At 39.1% G+C, this 21,874-nt stretch overlaps 2 protein-coding genes across 3 annotated transcripts; one reads left to right on the forward strand and one right to left on the reverse strand.

Moving 5' to 3' along the window:
* Positions 1 to 5,423: 5,423 nt before the first annotated feature.
* On the forward strand, positions 5,424 to 6,644 carry LOC121755338. Of its 2 annotated transcripts, XM_042150661.1 has the most exons (4): positions 5,424 to 5,673; positions 5,879 to 6,028; positions 6,175 to 6,389; positions 6,479 to 6,644. In XM_042150661.1, exons 1-4 carry the CDS (start codon positions 5,437 to 5,439, stop codon positions 6,489 to 6,491), a joined length of 615 nt encoding a protein of 204 aa, XP_042006595.1. In that variant the 5' UTR covers positions 5,424 to 5,436; the 3' UTR covers positions 6,492 to 6,644. The 2 variants fall into 2 exon arrangements, with proteins under 2 accessions (XP_042006595.1, XP_042006594.1); XM_042150660.1 differs by having other exon boundaries at positions 6,175 to 6,644.
* A 23-nt stretch (positions 6,645 to 6,667) lies between these two features.
* On the reverse strand, positions 6,668 to 7,529 carry LOC121755351 (protein RADIALIS-like 3). Its single transcript, XM_042150674.1, has 2 exons — positions 7,225 to 7,529; positions 6,668 to 6,867 (listed from the first exon to the last, which is right to left on the reverse strand). Exons 1-2 carry the CDS (start codon positions 7,482 to 7,484, stop codon positions 6,837 to 6,839), a joined length of 291 nt encoding a protein of 96 aa, XP_042006608.1. The 5' UTR covers positions 7,485 to 7,529; the 3' UTR covers positions 6,668 to 6,836.
* Positions 7,530 to 21,874: the final 14,345 nt, after the last annotated feature.

Consider the following 21,874-nt stretch of genomic DNA (forward strand, 5'->3'; position numbering starts at 1 on the left):
GACAGTTTGTGTAATTCATTCTAGATACTTCTCTCTCACTTCTCTCTTCTTCTCCAGCGGTTTCTCCTGAGTCCTTCACCGTTTCCTTGTGTGATTGACGGTGGTGTTAGTCGGCGAAGGCAACTACTTCGGTTGCCGGTGTGTTTGTGTTAAGGGGTGTTTCCCTTAACAAGCACCGGCGGCGAGTTTCGCTCGGCGGTGGAGATAAATTTCCGGCGGCCAACAGGCTCGGCGGATGATTGCAGAGTTTTTGTGCGCGGGAGTCGCTCCCGTCGGGCAGATAACTCGGCGATTGATAGAATACTCCGGCGTCCAATTAGGATCGGCGGAGGGAATCCAAAATTAGGATTGGAAAACACACGTTATCTTTGGGAGATAAAATATTTCATTAATTGATTGAATGAATAAAATGATAACAAGCTCTCCTATTTATAATACTAGAATACTAGCTTAGGGAACAAGAAACAAATATAAGAAAGGATATGCAAATCCCTAATATATCTAAACTAATTAATACTTAATAGAAAAAAGGTTCGTATCAACTCCCCCACGGTTACAATCCACCTTGTCCTCAAGGTGGGAACCACGAACCAAGGACGAGAGTTGAAAGCAAAAGCTTTAGCTAGACGTCTCCTCCTGGATCAAACACATATCGAACAGCTGAATGTCTCCCTTTATCACCTCCATAAAAAATCAACAAAGGAGACCCAACTTTGTCGGAAAAATTCCTTGCCAAATCGAAAAGCTTGTCCACGCCTCCCAGAATGCCCAAGCATGGCATGTCATTACTCAGAGGGATCAACCTTTCATCTTTGTCGAGCGATGTTGATCGATGATTCATACTTGGAACATCACTGACATTCAAATCCACATAGACACAAACAATTACTGGCAAATCGGTGTAAGCACCATCTCCTTTCTTGCCCCAACAATTTCCAACAACATTTTTGGATGACACTTGAACAACATTGAGTGAGGCGATTATCTTCTCCACTTCACCAATAGAACCATCCTCCTCTTTATCTTCTAGCAACGTTTCCTGAAGCAAAATCCCAACGTCATCCTTTATCACCAATTCCCTGTGTGATGGAACAACAAGATCACCAATCTTATCATCATATGCCACGGTGAGCACGTGCGGTGACTCATTGTCGTTCTTAACAATCCCTTCGTTCCTGACAAACTCTTCAGGGGACTTGTTATTTGGAACATCAAGAGAAGCGCCATCATTGTGAACATCGGTAGTGTCATTGGGAACATCATCAGCGAATACTATCGTGGGAGTATTGGGTAGACCACGCTGCTTCCCCGAATCAATAAACTTGCTGGACTGTTGTGGCCGATGCGTGAAGCCGGACCGTGGCGGGGCAACGGCAGTCAACGGAGCTGTGTCGTGACTAAAAAATCGGTCGGACTGCGGTGACTAGTATGTAGGCTGCTCGGCGCGGCCATTATGAAGATGTTGGTGTCGCCTCGGATACTTCTCAAGCATCTCAAAGCGGCGATCTGTGGCGTCTCTCCAAGCATCAAATTTGTCCAATCTGTCCAAAATGCGATCTAGTTTACTGGAAACGAGTTCATAATCCGAGTATCCTTGCGATGCACGGAGGGGCGGTGGTTCCCAACACGAAGGCTGCCTTGACTGTGGTGGGTCATAAGGTTGGAAACTCCGCAGTGGTCGGGCACCGGGAAGATCCCAACAGGTGGGGCGGCGTGTCTGAATAGACCCTATTTGGTGAGGTTGCGGCGGACCGTAGGGTTCACGCCTGTACTTGGGTGGCGGCTGATCATAGGACGGAATACCCGGTGGATCGCGGCTGCCCGGAGGGTCCCAGCAGGTTGCACGTCGTGGTCGGATCGGCTGGTAAGGATGTAACTGCTGAACGACCTGAGGAGGGTCGTATTGACGATGGTGATAGTCGTATGACATGTTGACGGACTGAGGCGTGGCTGTGGTGGATGATGATCGGCTGACTTCAACGCGGCACGCGGGAATCCTTTCCGTTGGGCGTTGCAGAAGTAGAGTTGTCCGGCGGCTAGAGCTCGGCGGACAGGTGGGACTCGACAACCAAAGCAGTTGCTGTGCGCGGAATGTTTTCCATCGGGCAGCTGTGTAGCTTCGGTTCGAGATGGTGGGAGAGTGAGATCACGATGAAATTTCCCTTAACAAGCACCGGCGGCGAGTTTCGCTCGGCGGTGGAGATAAATTTCCGGCGGCCAACAGGCTCGGCGGATGATTGCAGAGTTTCTGTGCACGGGAGTCGCTCCCGTCGGACAGATAACTCGGCGATTGATAGAATACTCCGGCGTCCAATTAGGATCGGCGGAGGGAATCCAAAATTAGGATTGGAAAACACACGTTATCTTTGGGAGAGAAAATATTTCATTAATTGATTGAATGAATAAAATGATAACAAGCTCTCCTATTTATAATACTAGAATACTAGCTTAGGGAACAAGAAACAAATATAAGAAAGGATATGCAAATCCCTAATATATCTAAACTAATTAATACTTAATAGAAAAAAGGTTCGTATCAGTTTGTGAGATCTAGGGTTTTGGTGCGTGAGAGATTCAGAGTGAGATTGTGTGCGGTGATTCTAGATCTGGTGTGAAGGAGTTTGTTGTGTTGATATCGACGGTGAGAGGTGAATCTCTGGTCGGATTCAACGGTGCTCCCTTGGGTCTGGTTTCTGGTTGAATAGATCTGAACTGTTGGCGGGTGGCTGATCCAAAATCTGTGATCTATTCAGTTTTCTTGTGTTCTTCTTGTTTGTAATATCTTAGATCCGAGAGGATCTTGTTTGTTATTACTAACTCGTGTATCTAGTGTGCAGGCTGTGAAGTAATCAAGGAAGCTAGCTAGGGTTTTTATCAAAAAATTGTAATAGCTAGAGTTTCTTTACTCGTAAACAAGTTTGTAATATTTGATTAAAATCGGCCGTGTGGTTGAGAGTTTGACTGAGCTCTCTTGTACAAGAACAAAGAGGTCTCGGTAATTAGTGAATTCGGACTGGTATGATCCCTACAATAACAAATGCCAAGCCATTATTATTCCCCTTGATTGGAATATTAGATTCATATATTATATCCCTAGATATGCTAAATCTTCCCTTCGTCATCAGCAATTATTCCCACTCCTAAATAATTTGAATAATTAAATCTATTCATCCCAAGAGTCTCAACTTCAGATACTCCACTTCATCGCAAAAGGTATATCCACCTTTTTATTATGTTAAAAATAGATAGACAATGGAACACAATTCGGTTACACCACTTCATCGCAAAAGGTATATCCACTTTTTTATCATTTTAAAAATAAATAGACAATGGAACACAATTCGGTTGATAAGAGGTTTCTCCTCCATGCAATTGGTACTAAAGGATTCAAGTTATTACAAGATAGACGAAGAGCTATTATTGATTATATCAATGTTCGAGGCCAAAGATCCCCATGTTTGAGTCCATCCTAACACATCCTTTAAATTTTATGATCATTTAACTGTAAAAAAATTTAGAAAAACAAAAAGTACCATTTAAATTACATACATCACTAAAAAAAATTACTCACAAGTCACAATCACATCTCATCCTACTCTCTCCGTCCCATAATAGATAGCATAGTATGAGAATGACACGAGATTTTAGGAGATGTTGTTTTGTATGTTAGATGGAAAGAGAAAATAGTATATTTATACTAATGTGAGAGAGAACCTTTTTCTAAAAAATGAAATATGACATTTTTTGTTGAATAAAATAAAAAGGAAAGTAATCTAAATTTTCTTTTACTGTTATTTTTAAAATCTATACATGTTATTTAAACTAACTAAGTCAAAATACAAGGCAAAGTAATCTTAATTTTCTTACTCTCAATGTAGAATTGAATGGTCGGTATTCAGTCTTCAAATCATTCTCCTGTGTTTTCTTAGATAAAGAAGAATGAAATACTCCATTAATTAACAAGAACAAATATCGAATATCTAATTAAATCGTATCGCATTGATATCGCTTACTTACCAACAATTGGTAGAGTCCAAACTGTAATCAATTAAGTTGGGAAGAATCATTGAATAAAGTTGTAGGAGTATTCAAAAATGTTTGACAAGAGATACCCAAATAGTTGAATCAGCCGCAGAAAACAGAATCCTTTGAGATGAAAATGTTCCTCGAGATAAAATAGATTAAGTCATAAATCAAAAAGGTGCATCTACAAATAATAATGTACTAATTACCGGAAAGCATTTAACACAATATTTGACATTTCTTAAATGTAAAAACGATTCTCTACTAACAAAATTTAGGTTATTAATTCTTGTGAATTTGAATAAAAAAAACTAATGTTTACTGGAAAACCGATTAACAAGGAAATCATGAATATTTTTTGAATAATGTTGTTTATGATCATGTTAATTCTATTGATAGAAGCTAGCTGAACGTAAAGTGTGGTGAATTCTATTATAGGTAGGTCTACTTAAATGGTTAGATTCCAAACCGAGCCAAACTATCGGTTTCCGGTTAGCATATTAACCAACCGACTGTAGTAGGAAAAAAAAACCAACCGACTGTAGAAAGCATGCCTAGGTATGTATTCATATTTTTAGGTGAAGTAATAGAGACTTTAATATACATATCACACACTTGCATTAGGTGCTATAATAGATGAGATGCCACAAATTTTCTTGTAATGACTTCATATAATACAGACCAAATAAGAGAACTCATTCCAAAAGACTAGCCTGTTAGAAGAGAGAGTTCATTTAATCTATATATCATACACCAGTTGTTTTCACAACCAATGTGGGAATTGAGTCCGTAACATCATATGACTATAGTAAGTACCATTAATATATACTCCCTCCGTCTACGAAAAATAGGACACATTGTGAATGACACGGGTTTTAATGTGGAATTGGTAAAGTAAGAAATAAGGGAAAAAAACTAAGACAGAAGTAGTGTTAGTGTAATGTGGGGTCCATATTATTAGTAAGAGAGGGGGAAAAAGTAAGAGAAAAGTAGTGTTAGTGGAATGTGGGTCCATATTATTAGTAAGAGAGGGAAAAAAGTAAGAGAGAAGTTGTTGAAAACTTTCTCTTTTTAAATGTGCTCTATTTTTGTGGATAACCAAAAATGACAAATGTGCTCTATTTTTTGTGGACGGAGGGGGGAGTAGTTGTGATATGCGCTAGCATGAATTTATTCATTAGTTGATAAATACTCCTATCCGTAATCCATGTATACAACTTATACGTTGAAAATCAAACTTACCATATATAGAACTCATAAGTTTTTTTGTTATCATTTCCACAATATTTACATATGAAACTATAACCGCAGATAATTAGACAAATATAGTAGTTACACACATGTTATGAAAAGAAGAAAACAGAAAAGAGAGAAATTAAGGAGAAACCAGTCGATTTGGTTGCGCCGTGGGTAATGGAAAGCCCAACGGCGACAGAACGCAGACCGCGGCGGCTGAGCCGGTACAGAGAATTGGTGGAAGACAAATACGGTTTGCTTTCTCCCTACCGCCGAAAGTTCGTGTTTGAGGACAAGGAAACATTTGATTATAAGGGTTGGTACGATTCCGACGAGGAAGACGACGTCGATCTCCAAATCACCGACGTTCATGGCACCATCAAGAGATTCCTCCAACAAGTCCGCGACAGCGGGGTCCGTCATTTTATTCATATGCTATAATCTTATCATACATTCTACCTACATTTTAAAAAAACCCTAAATAAGTCATGCGTAAATTCCAAAAAAAAATTTGTTAGAAATTTAAAATCATGTTGAATCCAAAATTTGATTAGCTAGAGACGTGCATTTTTCTTAGCAAATATTATTGTCATAAGTGTTCGTTCATGTATCGTTGTAGGGTTACGATTTGGATTGTTGCCCGCCTAGTTGGTTCCACGTTCCTTTCCGGCCAATAGATCTGGCGGCTGCAAAGCAGAATGATGAGGCATTTTATAAAGAAGTGATCAAAGCAGCACATTTCGCAATCCGCGAAATCAATGCTGAGATGGTACGTATATGTTGCTCGTTATTTGTGAGCACCACCAACATTTAATCCATCCTAACATTTAAAAATAAACATGAGAAAAATGTTGAGGTGGACTAAATGTGGTTAATAAGTAGATTTGGTTATATCTAAAATTATGAGGTATGCAGACGGACAAATGTTACGAGTTTGTGGAAGTGGAAAGAGTGGTGTTGACGTCGACATGGACGAAGCTTCTGACTTTTAGTGCGAAGGAAGAAGTTATGAGGAATGCATGTGCTGATTTTGAATCAGATTCAGAGGTCGAAGGTGATGCATCCATCAAGACTATTCAGGCAATGGTGCATGAATGTTTTGATGACTCTTTAGAACTTGAACAGTGGAGGTTTAAACCACTTCCTGTTAATTCTATGGAGGTTTCAGTTCTTTGTCCTACTTCTAATTAGTTTCCTTTGACATTCTTCAACCTTGAAGGGCTGATGAATAAGGAGTAGTAAAATGTTACGTACAGAGAAACCGATCTGCCTTCGTCTCTCCAAGACCCCAATTTTGTCTAATTGTTGGGGCTAGGATTGTGACTCTAGCGTACATAATGTTAGCCACCTTTTTTACTATGATCAGTTGAATTCTGTTCTTTGAAGATCCACTATATATATGACTATATGAGAAAAACTATGCTTGTTTTATAACAATAAGGTGTACAAAGGATAGTTACGCACAACTAAAAAAAGTACAAAAAAAGTGAAGGGAAAAATACAATTATGTATGTATGGAACATCATTCATGAGATCACAAGCGTTACACACTTCTATAACACCGAACCGATTTGAGATCACTTCAGTTTGAGATTCTTCATCATAAGCCTGTTCAAGTCATGAAATCTATAATCAGTTTAGAATGAGGAAAAACACTCACAAGAAACTTTTGCTATGCATAGGCACTTATTATTGTTAAAAAGTAGTTGGTAATCAACATACATTACATCAGTTTTTGACAATGAAGTTAATATTGTTGACATGCATCAAATTGCATGAGATGAAGATGATTCTTTGTAATCTCATGTTCCAATAGTACTAATGCATGTGTTCTTCTATATGTATGCATACGTATATAAAGTACTAATAAACAAACAATTAATAACTAAGAAATGAAAATTAAACACTAAAAAACAATTATAAACCCTAATAAAAATAGATAATTGCAAAGTTGAATTAGAGTACCAGTGGTCGTTGGTGTATCCTCTGGTGGTGGAGATGGGTGTGTAGTTGGGTATAGGAACACGATCCGTTTCAATGTTGTTGATGTCTTTCTCTAAGGCCTCGTAATGCCTCCTAACTTCATCAACCGTTTTTCCACATGCTCTTGCAATGTTATGCCATCGGTGGGTCGTATCCTTCTCGTACATCACCAAAGCCTCCTCAAATTGCTTGTTCTGCTTGGCCGTCCACGACGACCCTCTTGCCATCGAGCTCGATGCCATCAAATCAAGATAGATAGATATAGAAGAGTGTGTGTTGTGTTGTGTTGTGATGTGTTGAGTTGGTGTGAATATTACATGGCACGAGGTCCTTAAATACAGAGAAAAGGAGATGCTGTGAAGCAAGTTGACGAATATTAATGGAAGGTTGTTTCTTTTTTTGGGTGAGGAATTGGGAATATGTAAAAGAGAGAAAAAAGAGAAGAAATATAAAGGAGAGAAGCTTTTAGCTTCTTGAAAAGTCGTTTTCTTGTATTTTAGAAAATGGAGTGGAAAACCAAGTAGGATTAGATCCCCCTCAATCTGATCTCTTCCTACTTGTTGTCAAGATAGAGATACGCCAATAACATAAATTCATATTCTTTAACTTTTCATGGGATACCATACGTACGCGTTTACCATAAATGATTGGATGGCCAAATATATAAATATAGTCATTTATTGTGTATGCATCATCATTCATCAGTGATACATTTTTTTTACTTTATTTCATCTTCTTATTACTTTTTTATATTGTCAACTAGTATACGAGTAGCCACTCATTAGTTTATATAGGGGGCAGAATAAGTCAACGTTTAAGAGATGAATGAGACTTTTTTAACTTTTGATTAAAAAAAAAGGTAAAAATGATGTTTCATAACTTAAGTTCAAAAAAATCTAAATACGTCATCATTTTTCGGGATTATAAGGAAAAAATTAAGCTCTCTTAGCAGTTTAGGTTAGTTATGTCTATTGATTAGTACTATGTCCAAACTGGAGTTAATGTTACTCCAGAACATACATGCAAAATTTATATGTACATTAAAAGTATCATTAAAATTCATAAAGGATATTTAATATAATACAAATATATTTACGAACGTAAGTAATAAATATTTCATTATAAATAAAAAGTACAGTACGTTATAAAGTATCAAAAAATTGATTTTAATTAAGAAATAAAAATACAAAATCAATATAAATAAAGTAGTAAACGTTTAGATCTCACAAAGTAGTTCAAGGGTCTCCATTTAGTACCCATGAAATAAGATGCACTATTATGGACCAATAAAATTAAGTATTTTAGGATAAATAAACACATAAATATAAAAAATAGAACACACGATCATGAATTCATGATCATGATAGCACAGTAAACTAAACTGTCTTTTCTCCTTTTGCATGTTTTTCATTCTGTTGGAGTATAATCTCACAATCACCGTTGGATGCAGCAAGCTAAAATCAATGTCATTCTCAACAGCTGCAGATTTGTTAGAGGTTGAGCTCGTTCAAGAGCTCGGCATTTTATTGAGCTCGGCATTTTATTGAGCTCGGCATCATGCAGCACTTCGGCATGTTGATGCAAACCAAGAAACGGGAAGTAGCCGTTGGAACAGTTATAACTGGTTTGTTAACTAACATCTCAAGAGAGCCGTTGGAGGATGAAGGGACTGATATAAAGCAGACGAAGGCTGCATCTGGAAAAGTTAATCAGCTACTTCGATATTCAAGAAAAGAGTCTCCAAACTATCACTTGATTAGTTCTTGGTTTAGAATTAGATTAGAGGTGTTGAGTTCTTGGAGAGAGTTCTTGAGTAATTGTAAACCTCTGCATATTTCTCAATATACTGAATCATATTGCCTTTGGCCGTGGACGTAGATCTTACGATCGAACCACGTAAAACTCTAGTGTTCTTTCTTTTCGCATGCTTGTTGTTATCATCGATCTTTTGCATACTTTCATAACAAGTGGCGCCGTCTGTGGGAAACGCAATCGGAGTTGATATCGATGGCGACGACGAGGTTCGAAGCGGAGAAATTCTCGGGGAAGAATGACTTTGGTCTGTGGCAGATCAAGATGAAGGCTCTGTTGATCCAGCAAGGGCTCGATGAAGCAATCGAGCCAATTGATCCGAAGGGGAAAGAAAAAGAAGATCTCGATGAGAAGAGCGTGAGGAAGAAGGCTGAGATTGCCAAGAAAGCCCATAGCGCCATTATTCTCAATCTCACGGACAAGGTGTTGCGCGAGGTTGCGAAGGAAACCACGGCGCATGGGGTATGGACGAAGCTCGAAGCGCTGTACATGACCAAGTCGCTTGCTAATCGCCTATACATGAAGCAGCGCCTCTTTTCATACAAGATTCTTGAAGACCGACCCTTCGCAGAGCAGATTGATGATTTCAGCAAGAATCTGGATGATTTGGAGAATGTAGATGGCCCCATGAAGAATGAAGACAAGGCCATCTTGCTCTTGAATGCTCTTCCCAAAACATTCCAGCATCTTAAAGATGCAATGCTGTTTGGCCGGAATGCAGAATCTGGCATCACATATGAAGAAGTTCAATGTGCTCTTCGATCAAAGGAGCTGGAAAAGAACTCTTCGACGACAAATGAAGGAAGTGGCAGTCAAGCCTTGAATGTAAAGGCTTTCAAAGGCAAGAAAAAGAAATTCAATCAGAATCAAAAGCCTAAGTATCAGAAGCAAAATGAGGAGAAGCGAAGCTGTCATTACTGCAAGAAACCTGGGCATCTCAAAAGGGATTGCTACTCGTGGATAAGGAAGCAAAACGAAGAGAAGGCTACCCAAAATCAGGCTGATCTTGCAGAAGACACAGATCCACCCCAGATCATGAATGTGGTGAGTGGTGGGATAGAGAATTCTTGGATAATGGACTCCGGGTGCAGCTTCCATATTTGTTCCAACAAAGCTTGGTTTGAAAACTTTTCTGAGGCAACCGGGTCAGTAATGTTGGGGAATGATCAGATGTGCTACATCAAAGGCATTGGAGATATCAGATTGAGAGCTCATGATGGATCAACAAAACTGCTTACTCAAGTCAGGTACATTCCTGAGATTAAGAGGAATTTGATTTCACTTGGCATGCTTGAATCTAGAGGTTTCAGGTTTTCTTCTGAGAAAGGCTATATGAATGTCTCACTTAATGGAAAAATCTTGCTGATTGCTGAGAGAAGAAACAGTTTATACTATCTAGTAGCAGAAACTGTTGTTGCTTCAGTGAATCTTGCAGAGGACTCTGATATGAGTCTGTGGCACAAGAGGCTCGGCCATCTTGGAGAAAGTGGGATGAGAGAACTGATCCAGAAAGGGGTCATTCCGGCTGGAAGTGATCAGAGGTTCAAGGAATGTGAACACTGTGCTCTGGGAAAAAGCAAGAAGCTACCATACAAGGCTGGTAAACACACCTCCAAATTACCTCTTGACTATGCGCATTGTGATTTATGGGGTCCAGCTCAGCCTGCTTCTATGGGAGGAGGCAGGTATTTCATGTCGATAATAGATGATTATAGCAGAAAAGTCTGGATATACATCCTAAAGCAGAAGTCACAAGCATTTGAAAAATTCAGAGAATGGTGCACAGAGATGAAGCTGAAGAAATCCACCACTCTCAAGTGCTTGAGGACTGATAACGGGCTGGAGTTCTTATCTGAAGATTTTGAGTCTTTCTGCAAATCAAATGGGATACAAAGGCATAGGACAGTCCCGGCTAATCCGCAACAAAACGGAGTTGCTGAAAGAATGAACCGAACACTCCTCGATAGAGTCAGATGCATGCTTTTATCATCAGGCTTGCCAAAGATGTTCTGGGGGGAGGCAGTGTGTACTGCTGCGGTGCTAATTAACAGTTCTCCATCATCAGCTATAGGAAATGAAATCCCAGATGTCAGATGGTATGGTGGAGATAGAGAGTACAATCAGTTCAAGGTGTTCGGTTGTAGAGCATATGCCCACTGCAAGCAGGGAAAGCTTGATGCAAGGGCTCAGAAATGTGTGATGGTTGGGTACCAACATGGAGTAAAAGGGTACAGGTTGTGGTGCACTGAAGAGGGGAACAAGAAGATAATTGTGAGCCGAGATGTGGTCTTCCATGAGCATCACATGCCATTCTTGAAGACTGAGGATCAGATGGGTGAAAGAGTATCTATTGATCAAGAAGTTCAGCATGGCCAGCCACCACCTAGTGATCCAGATGATCAGAATGGAGGTGGAGCTTCAAGTTCCCATAAAGCTTCAAGTCCACAGCAACCCCAGCAACGAGATCAGATTGATGATGATCAGAGATCACATATTATAGCCAGGGACAGAAACAGAAGAGAGATCAGAAAGCCAGCCAGGTTCAGTGATTATGAGATGAGTTTTTTTGCTCTCTGTGTTGCTGAGGTATTGGAGTGCTTAGAGCCATCCACCTATGCTGAAGCTATGTCGAGTAAGGAAAAGGAGAAATGGCTTGCAACTATGAGAGAAGAGATCCAGTCACTACTCAAAAACCATACTTGGATTTTGGTGAAGAATCCAGGGACCCAAAAGCTTATTAGCTGCAAATGGATCTTCAAGATGAAGATTGAAGTTGGTGAAGTTGAGAGTGTCAGATTTAAGGCACGGCTTGTTGCTAGAGGATTCACTCAAGAAGAGGGGATTGATTATAATGATGTGTTCTCTCCGGTTGTAAAACACAGTTCCATCAGGATATTGCTTGCTCTTGTTGCAAAGTATGATTGGGAGTTACACCAACTCGATGTCAAGACAGCCTTCTTGCATGGTGAACTTGAAGAAACAATATATATGCATCAACCCGAGGGGTTCATGGAGGCTGGGAATGAAGACAAAGTGTGTTTGCTCAAGAGAAGTTTGTATGGATTGAAGCAAAGTAGTAGGCAGTGGTATCTCAAGTTTGATGAGCATATGATGAGTATTGGTTTCAGAAAATCGCAGTATGATAGCTGTGTTTACATCAGAGAAAGGAATGGTGTACCAATTGCTTTTCTACTTTTGTATGTTGATGATATGCTTGTGGCAGGAGCAGATCTGGGAGTGATTGAGAGAATCAAGGCTGAACTGGAATCCAAGTTTGAAATGAAGGATCTTGGAAATGCAAGGAGAATCCTTGGCATGGATATACTGAGGGATAGGCCAAAGAGAGAGCTCAGGTTGTTGCAGAGGAATTACATCCAGAGAGTTTTGAAGAAATTTCAGGCTGATGACTTCAAACCTGTCTCTACACCATTGGCTGCTCACTTTAAGTTGAGCATGGATCAGAAACCAAAGAATGACTCAGAGAGGAAAGAGCTGAGCAAGATACCTTATGCAAACATCATAGGAAGCATAATGTACACAATGCTATGCACAAGACCAGATTTGGCTCAGGCTATAAGTGTTACTAGCCGATTTATGTCAGACCATGGGAGAGAGCATTGGATAGCATTGAAGTGGTTGCTCAGATACTTGAAGGGTGCTTCAGATTATGGTCTGTTGTACAAGGCAGATTGTAAGGATCAAGGTGGAGCACTGGTGGGGTTTTGCGATTCTGATTATGCATCAAATAGAGATAATAGGAGATCTCAAACTGGATATGTGTTCACCCTAAATGGCACTGCTATAAGCTGGAAATCTGGATTACAACATGTGGTTGCTTTATCTACTACGGAAGCTGAGTACATGGCAATGACAGAGGCTGTGAAAGAAGCAATATGGCTGAAGGGAATCCTAGAAGATTTTGGGGAGAAGCAAGACACAGTGGAGATAAACTGTGACAGCAGCAGCGCCTTATGCCTTGCCAAACACCAAGTGTTTCACGAAAGAAGTAAGCACATAGATGTGCGGATGCACTTCATAAGGGATGAAATACAGAGAGGTGAAGTCAAGATGGTGAAAATATCTACTGAGCATAATGCGGCTGATATGTTGACAAAGCCGTTGCCAGCCATGAAGTTTAAATACTGCTTGGGGCTGGTGGGACTTGTGGAGTGATGAGTTTGAGGTTTTGTCAGAGGATTATGATTCATTGTTGATTCTGAGATTAAGGTGGAGTTTGTTGGAGTATAATCTCACAATCACCGTTGGATGCAGCAAGCTAAAATCAATGTCATTCTCAACAGCTGCAGATTTGTTAGAGGTTGAGCTCGTTCAAGAGCTCGGCATTTTATTGAGCTCGGCATTTTATTGAGCTCGGCATTTTATTGAGCTCGGCATTTTATTGAGCTCGGCATCATGCAGCACTTCGGCATGTTGATGCAAACCAAGAAACGGGAAGTAGCCGTTGGAACAGTTATAACTGGTTTGTTAACTAACATCTCAAGAGAGCCGTTGGAGGATGAAGGGACTGATATAAAGCAGACGAAGGCTGCATCTGGAAAAGTTAATCAGCTACTTCGATATTCAAGAAAAGAGTCTCCAAACTATCACTTGATTAGTTCTTGGTTTAGAATTAGATTAGAGGTGTTGAGTTCTTGGAGAGAGTTCTTGAGTAATTGTAAACCTCTGCATATTTCTCAATATACTGAATCATATTGCCTTTGGCCGTGGACGTAGATCTTACGATCGAACCACGTAAAACTCTAGTGTTCTTTCTTTTCGCATGCTTGTTGTTATCATCGATCTTTTGCATACTTTCATAACACATTCCATTACGACGTGTTAGTTAAATTGTGCCATTAATTAATTTTCAACACTTGTAGCATCACAGCAATTCTCAAGCACCCCTAATTTTTAGGGTTCAAAATTTAGCAGTTGTTAATTTAAGACGTCTCAAATTTGCTTCTGTTTTCTGGATAACATTGGATTATGCTTCAAGAGGAAAAATAGTTCAGTAAATGGGATTAATTCTTCATTTTCTTTTGGAAATGAAAAAAATAAGATATAAAACGATTGATTTGTCCAATTATTCCTCAGGGTCAATTCGATAACTATTATTGCACTGTAATTCTGCAATTTCCCAAGATAGCAGAATTGATTCCTCCCAGATCTTAATCAGCATTGCTTTTACATGCATGATCCAAATTATTCCCACTTAATTAGAGAAAATAAAACTATAAAATATTATCATGCCAACCGTTGACACACGAGAAAAAAATTAGTATAAGCCATGTAATTAATTTTAATATAAACCCTCGAAAAAGAGAGAGTTGAAGACAAGGATACGATATATTGGTGGAGTAATATAATAGTCATCTTAATCTGTGGCCGAATCGCAGTGAGGTGCCATAAATTCAAATAAGTGAATCAGCATAGATTAGGCGACCTATACAGCTACAGCATCGGCGGAAGGTCGACCTCAGGTATGGTAAGTGAGTTAGATTTATATTTCGATTCACTCCTTTCCTTTGGTGATGAAGGTCCTACTCCTCCCGCCCAAATCGACGTCCTCGATTGGTGGGGAACACACAAGAAAGATTTTGAACTTACACAATATACATAAAATTTGAACTGTGAATGAATTACTTATAATTAATAGTATGAGGTTTTGTTAACATGCCAAAATCAGTTCAATGTTACATGAATGAGAACAATGCTTCCGAAGAAGAGGCGCAAAAGCATGTTCGATCACTAATAGAGCAGACATGGAAGACGATGAATAAGGAAATGATGGATTCTCCATTTTCAGTATATTTTGAAGAAGTTTGTGCTAATCTCGGCAGAATGGCACAGTTTATATACCAGAAGGAATCTGATGGATTTGGAATGCAACACTCATTGGTTAACAAACAGCTCAGAAATAACATGTGATACAGTAAATTATATATTTATATATTGTATGCATAAATTTAGTTAATAATTCTATATAAGTATTGAATACTCCATATTAACACGCCAGATTTTGCCTCCAAGACAAGCATTATTCGAGGAAACCAATATACAGTTTTGATTATATTGTGTTTATCTAAATTTTTCTGCGCTCTTCCTTACTTGCATCAACTATATTAATACTCCCTCCATTTCCTAAAATTTGGAAACGTCATTCATTTAATGTAAAATTTATAAAGTAAAAGAGAATAAGAAAAATGAGTAAATTAAAAATGATGAATGTAATTTGTGTTAGTGGATTGTTAGATCCATCTCTCAAAATAGAGAATTTTTGTTATTAAAAAAATTGGACCAAAAAAGAACAATTTTTATTTTGATGAAACGACAAATGGTGCGTTGAAATAAAGTTACTATTTAATTTTTATTTAATGTTAATATTTTGTGTTTATCTAAATTGGTATGCGGTCTGAAAATGAAATTGATTAGTATAAAATTTGTAAAGTAAGTAACAACCTTCGAGTTGTTGGTACAGTGACTGGAATTACAGGAGATAAACAAAAACCGGGCGTAATACAACCCAAAAAAGAAAAACATAAACTGAAAATACAAAGAAACGATACTAGAAAATAAACTTAGCCGAGTCGAGGAGGCCTCTTTCCGCAAGACGAGATACGCCCCGGTAGTACTCTCGGTTTGGCGTGTCGTCCCCAAAGATAAAACGACTACGTCTCTGGTGAAGCAGCACCGCAATCAACAGAGCTCCGGCGAAATGGATGGAGGAGAGGGCAGAGCTTCGACGGAAAGACAATGCAGAGAGAGAGATAGCTTATGATGCAAATGTTTGTGAATGTTGTGTAAAGATGCTTGAAATGGCTAGCCTATTTATAGGCTCAGTCCACTGCTGGGGGTCAACAGCCATGATGGCTGTCATCATTGCGAGGTTGTAACCGTCGAACGTTACGGGCGTTACAAACCGTTACGAGAGCTGCTCCTTGACGCATCGGGACACGCGCGCGTCTAGGTTCATCATGACGTGGACTTCATCACATGTCAGCCACGTAGGTTCTTACCGCGTCATACTGACGATGTGTCATCCTACTTGGCTCGCTGGCGTGGAAACGTTGGTGGTCAAAAAAGAACTACACCAACCAGCCTTGGGTCGAGCCCAACCACCGAGCCCCATGATCTGGCCCAAAGAACACCCAAAGACCAATTGCCAAGATCCAAGGATAAGGACAAGGGCAAGGGCAAGGGCAAGGGCACGAGCACAGGCTCAGGCTCGGGCGCGGCTCAGCTCGTCGCGCGTGTGGGCTCTTCAACCCATCTTAGTCCACTATAATTTATTAAGTGTATTAGTTCACTTAATAAATACACATTAAAAGAAGTGTCTAATCTCCTATGTTGGATAATTAACACTTAATTAATCTCATGGCTTCTCTCATAGCTCATTTAATTAACTAGTAATTATTTCGCAACTTTAATCCATTATTTCTCACTTACTGGGAATCGGATTTGAGAAAATGAATATACCACGGTCATATACTCCGAACGTAGATCGACGCTATATTATTTAATTTCACAAAATTAAATGTCTCGTTGGAAGTATTCTTGGTTAAAGTCCTTTGACCGCAACGATTCCAACAATCCTCCACATGAGTGGAAATAGCCAAATGCATATGCATGCAGACACAAGCTCAACCCTCGAGAGGTATATAAGCATAAGGATAGGTAGTTGTTGGCTTTGAACCCTCCATAGTCGACACCATCGGATACACATGCGGCTTAGTAGCGCGATGCTTTGAACTAATCCCCCACGGCGTGCACCGAGACAGTGGTGTTAACGCTTAAACACCTCAGCCTCATCCGTTCTCACGTTTTGTGTCCTTTGCGGCCTTGGACACCACTTTGGATTCATAAGTGTGTTATTTGAAGCGGCCCCACTTCACACTTATATAGGTGATTTCTAATCGAGTATCTTGCCCTACTCGGTCTCCTTGAGAACTCAATCTTCTCGAGATCCTTAGGAGTCATTAAAAGTCATAGACTTAGCCTCACCACTAGCCAAGTTTTCCAACACTCTATTGCTCTTTAGGGAATAGATATAGTTGAGTGTTTCTCATGAACTCTCATAGCTTAGTTGTGCCTTTGAATCAAGTTCTTGGGATCTCCAGTCATCATGGTTGGGTTACCACTATGACAATTCTTTAGTTTGTGGATTTCAAACTCATTCCCTCTAACAACTTATTCATTTGATCACGGTTTAACCCTTTGGTTAGCGGATTCGCTAGATTATCTATTGACTTCACATAGTCAATTGTAATCACCCATGTTGTGATCAAATGTTTCACGGTGTTATGTCGTCGACATATATGTCGAGACTTACCGTTATAGAAGCCATTATTTGCCCTTCCAATAGCCGCTTGGCTATCGCAGTGGATCAACACTGGTGGCACTGGCTTAGACCAACATGGTGTTAGGATTGGAATACTGAAAAGCATATTTCGAGCATGTTGCACGGATAGAATTGCTTGTATACAATAAACTCTACAATCCACTTTTAACCCAAGACGAGAAGAATTAATTTTATCGCATTGATGTTTGCTTGTGCATTTATAAGATGTATCTCAAACATTTAAATGTATAAGAAGCAAATAAGTCTAATTCTTCTACATAGTAGACTGGTCGTGAACGACGTTCACAGAAGGTGACACAGTCGGTCCTTTGTAGAAGAGAAATAGAATTTTACAACCTAGATAGGCTTTGGCTACCTATCGTGAAAGGTTGCAGTGTCAGTCCGCATGTTTCCTAACCTTAGGAAATAAACGACACTAGTGTGGTATAGCACTGAAGGATCTAACAGTTGAGATAAGTCTTTCTTGCTATTTACTGAAAGACGAGGTCTCAGTGATTGTTATTTCTTAGTCATTGTTGATATAACATTGAGCATACGATATTAATTATGCACTACTTTGATTTATCAAATGGTGCGGATTTTTCGCAATCCAAGAATCCTGATATCTTGGGTAGTGGTGATTAATGTCTAGAGGTGCTAGTATTGTTATTGCAATGAATCGTGTGCTGGGTGTGTCCAGTTTGATAATATCCTCAAGAGGTGTTCAAAAAAGGTTTTATTATTCAGAAACCCGGCCGGTTGGAATTTATTCCAAAATAATAAATAAAGATTTTGAACTAGACAACTCTTGGAAAAAGATATTAATTAATTAAAGTCAAATAGCAGACTTAAATTAATTAATGGATATTTATATCTTAAACACAAGAAATAATAAATTAAAGAGGTAAAGCCCAGATTACTCGTAATTTGGGATTGGACGGACAGTCAATATTATTATACTATAGTGGATGATAATAATATTCTATTGGACTTGTATTAAATTGAGGCTCAATTTAATTAGTAAAAAGTCCAACAGGTTTTGCCCAAGTCCAACTTCCATGGATCCCTAATCTGGCACATCATAACTCTATATAAAGGAGACTAGATAGAAGACAAAAGGAATTGATTTTAATGATAAAAATTCGTGTTCCCTCTCTCCAGGGAGTGGACGAAATTTTCAGTTTCACGGAACTGAAGTTCAGTCTTCTGCCTAGTTAAGTCCTTTCAATTCTGACAAGCTTTGCCCACCCAAAGGTCAGATTCTGAGTTCGGGATACAGATTAGAAGGTTCGTGGTTGAGTACGAAGAACATCACGTGGAGAAGGCGCAAGCAATTGTCGATTCTTTGGAGAATCAGATCGGTAATCCTAAACCGTAGGAATTCATGAATTAGGGTTAAATTCCTTAAGCATGAATTAATGTGCGTTCTAGCATGCAATTGATTGTTTAACATGTGAATCAATTAATCCCATAATCAGTCAAATAGATCTGTTGATCTGATTTATTTGTTTATGCATGTCTTCCGCTGTGCAAGGGGCTCCAAACCTCAGCACATGGAATATCTTCAAGGAAGTTCTTAAGCCACTCGGCTTCCTCACCCGCCTTATCTAAGGCAATGAACTCCAATTTCATTGTTGATCGGGCTATACATGTCTGTTTTGTGGATTTCCACGATACAACACCACCCCCTATAGTAAAGACGTATCCACTTGTAGAAAGTGAGTCTCTATTATCGGATATCCAATTGGCATCACAGTACCCTTCAAGTACCGGGGGGTATCTCGAGAAGTGTAGCCCAAGATTTTGAGTATGTTTTAAATATCTCAAAACCCTCACAAGAGCTCCCCAATGTTCTTTGCTTTGATTGCTCGTGTAATGACTCAACTTGTTCACGGCACAAGCAATGTCAGGTCGAGTGCAATTAGTCAAGTACATAAGGCATCCGATGACCCGTGCGTACTCTTCTTGTGCAACGGGCTCGCCTTTGTTCTTGCTCAAGTGAACGTCGAGTTCAATTGGAGTCTTAACCGGCACGTCATCATAGGCTTTGAATTTATTCAATATCTTCTTAACGTAATGTGATTGTGTTAAGATGATTCCATCAGACGTTCTTAGAATCTTCATTCCAAGAATTACATCGGCTAGACCCATGTCTTTCATGTCAAAGTTTCTCTTTAACATGGTCTTTGTATCGTTAATTACTTGAGTGTTGCTACCAAAGATTAACATATCATCAACGTATAGACACACTATATCATGGTCGTTATTAGTGCTCTTGATGTCGACACATTTGTCGCACTCGTTGATCTTAAATCCATTTGATAACATCACATTATCAAACTTCAAGTGTCATTGCAATGACGCTTGTTTCAATCCATATAGAGACTTTACGAGCTTGCATACCTTTTTCTCTTGTCCAGGTACTACAAACCCTTCGGGTTGTTCCATATAAATTTCGTCTTCTAGTTCACCATTTAGAAACGCGGTCTTTACATCCATTTGATGAATCTCAAGATTGTGCAATGCAGTAATAGCGAGAAGTGAAGGGGTTGGCAGTAGAAGCGTGCATAAATTGCCGATCACATAAATTTGATCTATTTAGCAGATTATTTAGAAAAATTCTATTCGCTTAATTATCACATGTATCATGCTCATAACTTGAATTAAAATCATGCTTTAGCACATAAAATCCCTAAAACATGCTTACTACGGAGTTAGCCAAATTACCTCGTTGATTCGATCAAGAATCGAAGATAGCTTGCGTCTTCTCTACGTGAAGATCTTCAGTACTCGACCTCGGACCTTCTGACTGGTGTCCCGGACTATACGCTGATATTTGTGTGGGCAAATCTCACCAACGTACTAGGACTTGAATAACGAAGACAGAAACTGCTCACGGAGGAAGCACAAATTTCGAACTCTCTCTCTAGAGGGGGACGAAAATTTTGATAGAAAAAAAATTGTATTTTCTGTCTCCTTTATTCTCACCCAATTAGCTTTTTACTAATTAAATTGAACCCACAATTTAATATAAGCTTATATTGGAATATTACAAGCAGCCACTACAGAAGTAATATTGCACTGCCTTCCAAATCCGAAATTACAAGTATTCCGGGTTTCCTTTAATTGCATTTAATTTATTTCCCGCGCTTAAGCTAGAAACATTCATTAATTAATTATTGTCTGCTATGGGCTTAATTAATTAACATATTTTAATCTCCAAGAGTGGACTTAGCAAGAAATTCTTATTTATTATTCATAGAGTAATTAAACTCTAACTAGCTAGGTTCCGAATAATAAAACCTAGTTTCGAGCTCCTCTTGTGGATGTTATCAAACGAGACTCTCCTCGCGCATGATTCAACGTAATAGCAATCCTAGCACCGCTAGATATTGATCACCACTACCCAATATACCTAGATCGTTGGGTGACGAAAAACCCGCACCTTTGGTAAGTCAAAGTAGTAAATACTCAATATCGTATGCTCAATGCTAACGTACATTGATTAAGAAATTAATTATCAAGACCTCGTCTTTCAGTAGATAGCATAAAGACTCGTATTGCTGTTAGATCCATTCAGTGTTATACCACACCAACGTCATCCTATTTCAATAAGACTTAGAAATAATCGGACTGACATTGCAACCTTTCGCGATAGGTAGTCTAGGCCTATCTAGGTTGTGAAATTCTTATTTTTCTTTGTTTAGAACTGACCGTGTTACCTTAAATTGGACGACGCCCACAACCGGTCTACTAAAACAAAGACTTAGACTTTGTTACGTTTGTTTATACATTTAAATATGCAATAAACAACCATTAAATGTAAAACATAACAACATTATGACAAAAAATAATCTGTTGCATTTATTGGAAAATAACAATTAGAGTTTACAGTATCCAATCACTCGAAAGGTGATTTCTAGTATACAAAACCCTAACAAGAAGCACTCGAATAGATGTAATCCTTGTTACATGTGAGTAGGTATCGAAGAAGTCATGTCCTTCCTTTTGTTTAAAACCCTTTACTACTAGTCGGGCTTTATACTTATCCACTGTTCCATCGGCCTTAAATTTCCTTTTAAGTACCCTTTGGTTTAGCAAAATTGAATCAATTTCGCTTTGAACAGCTTCTCTCCAATGTAGCCCGTCTGGGCCATCGAAGGCTACTTTTATAGATGTTGGTTCTTCATCTAACATAAAAACAATGTAGTCAAGACCAAATGTTTTTGGTGTTCTGACCCTACTACCACGTCTTAGTACTGTATCCTTTGGATCGGGTCTTGCACGCTTGTGCGATTCAGGTTCCTCATCTGCTGATTTAGAACTAGTGGCTTCTTCTTCAATTCTTGTCTCAGAATTGGTTGAGACTTTTTTCTTGTCTTTGCAAGGAAATGTATTTTCGAGAAATACAACATTCCTTGACTCAATTGTTGTTCCTACAGTAATAGTCGATATTTCAGACTTGTGAACAACAAATCGATA

The sequence above is a fragment of the Salvia splendens genome, chromosome 11 (genome assembly GCF_004379255.2).
Source record: "Salvia splendens isolate huo1 chromosome 11, SspV2, whole genome shotgun sequence".
Lineage (NCBI taxonomy): Eukaryota > Viridiplantae > Streptophyta > Magnoliopsida > Lamiales > Lamiaceae > Salvia > Salvia splendens.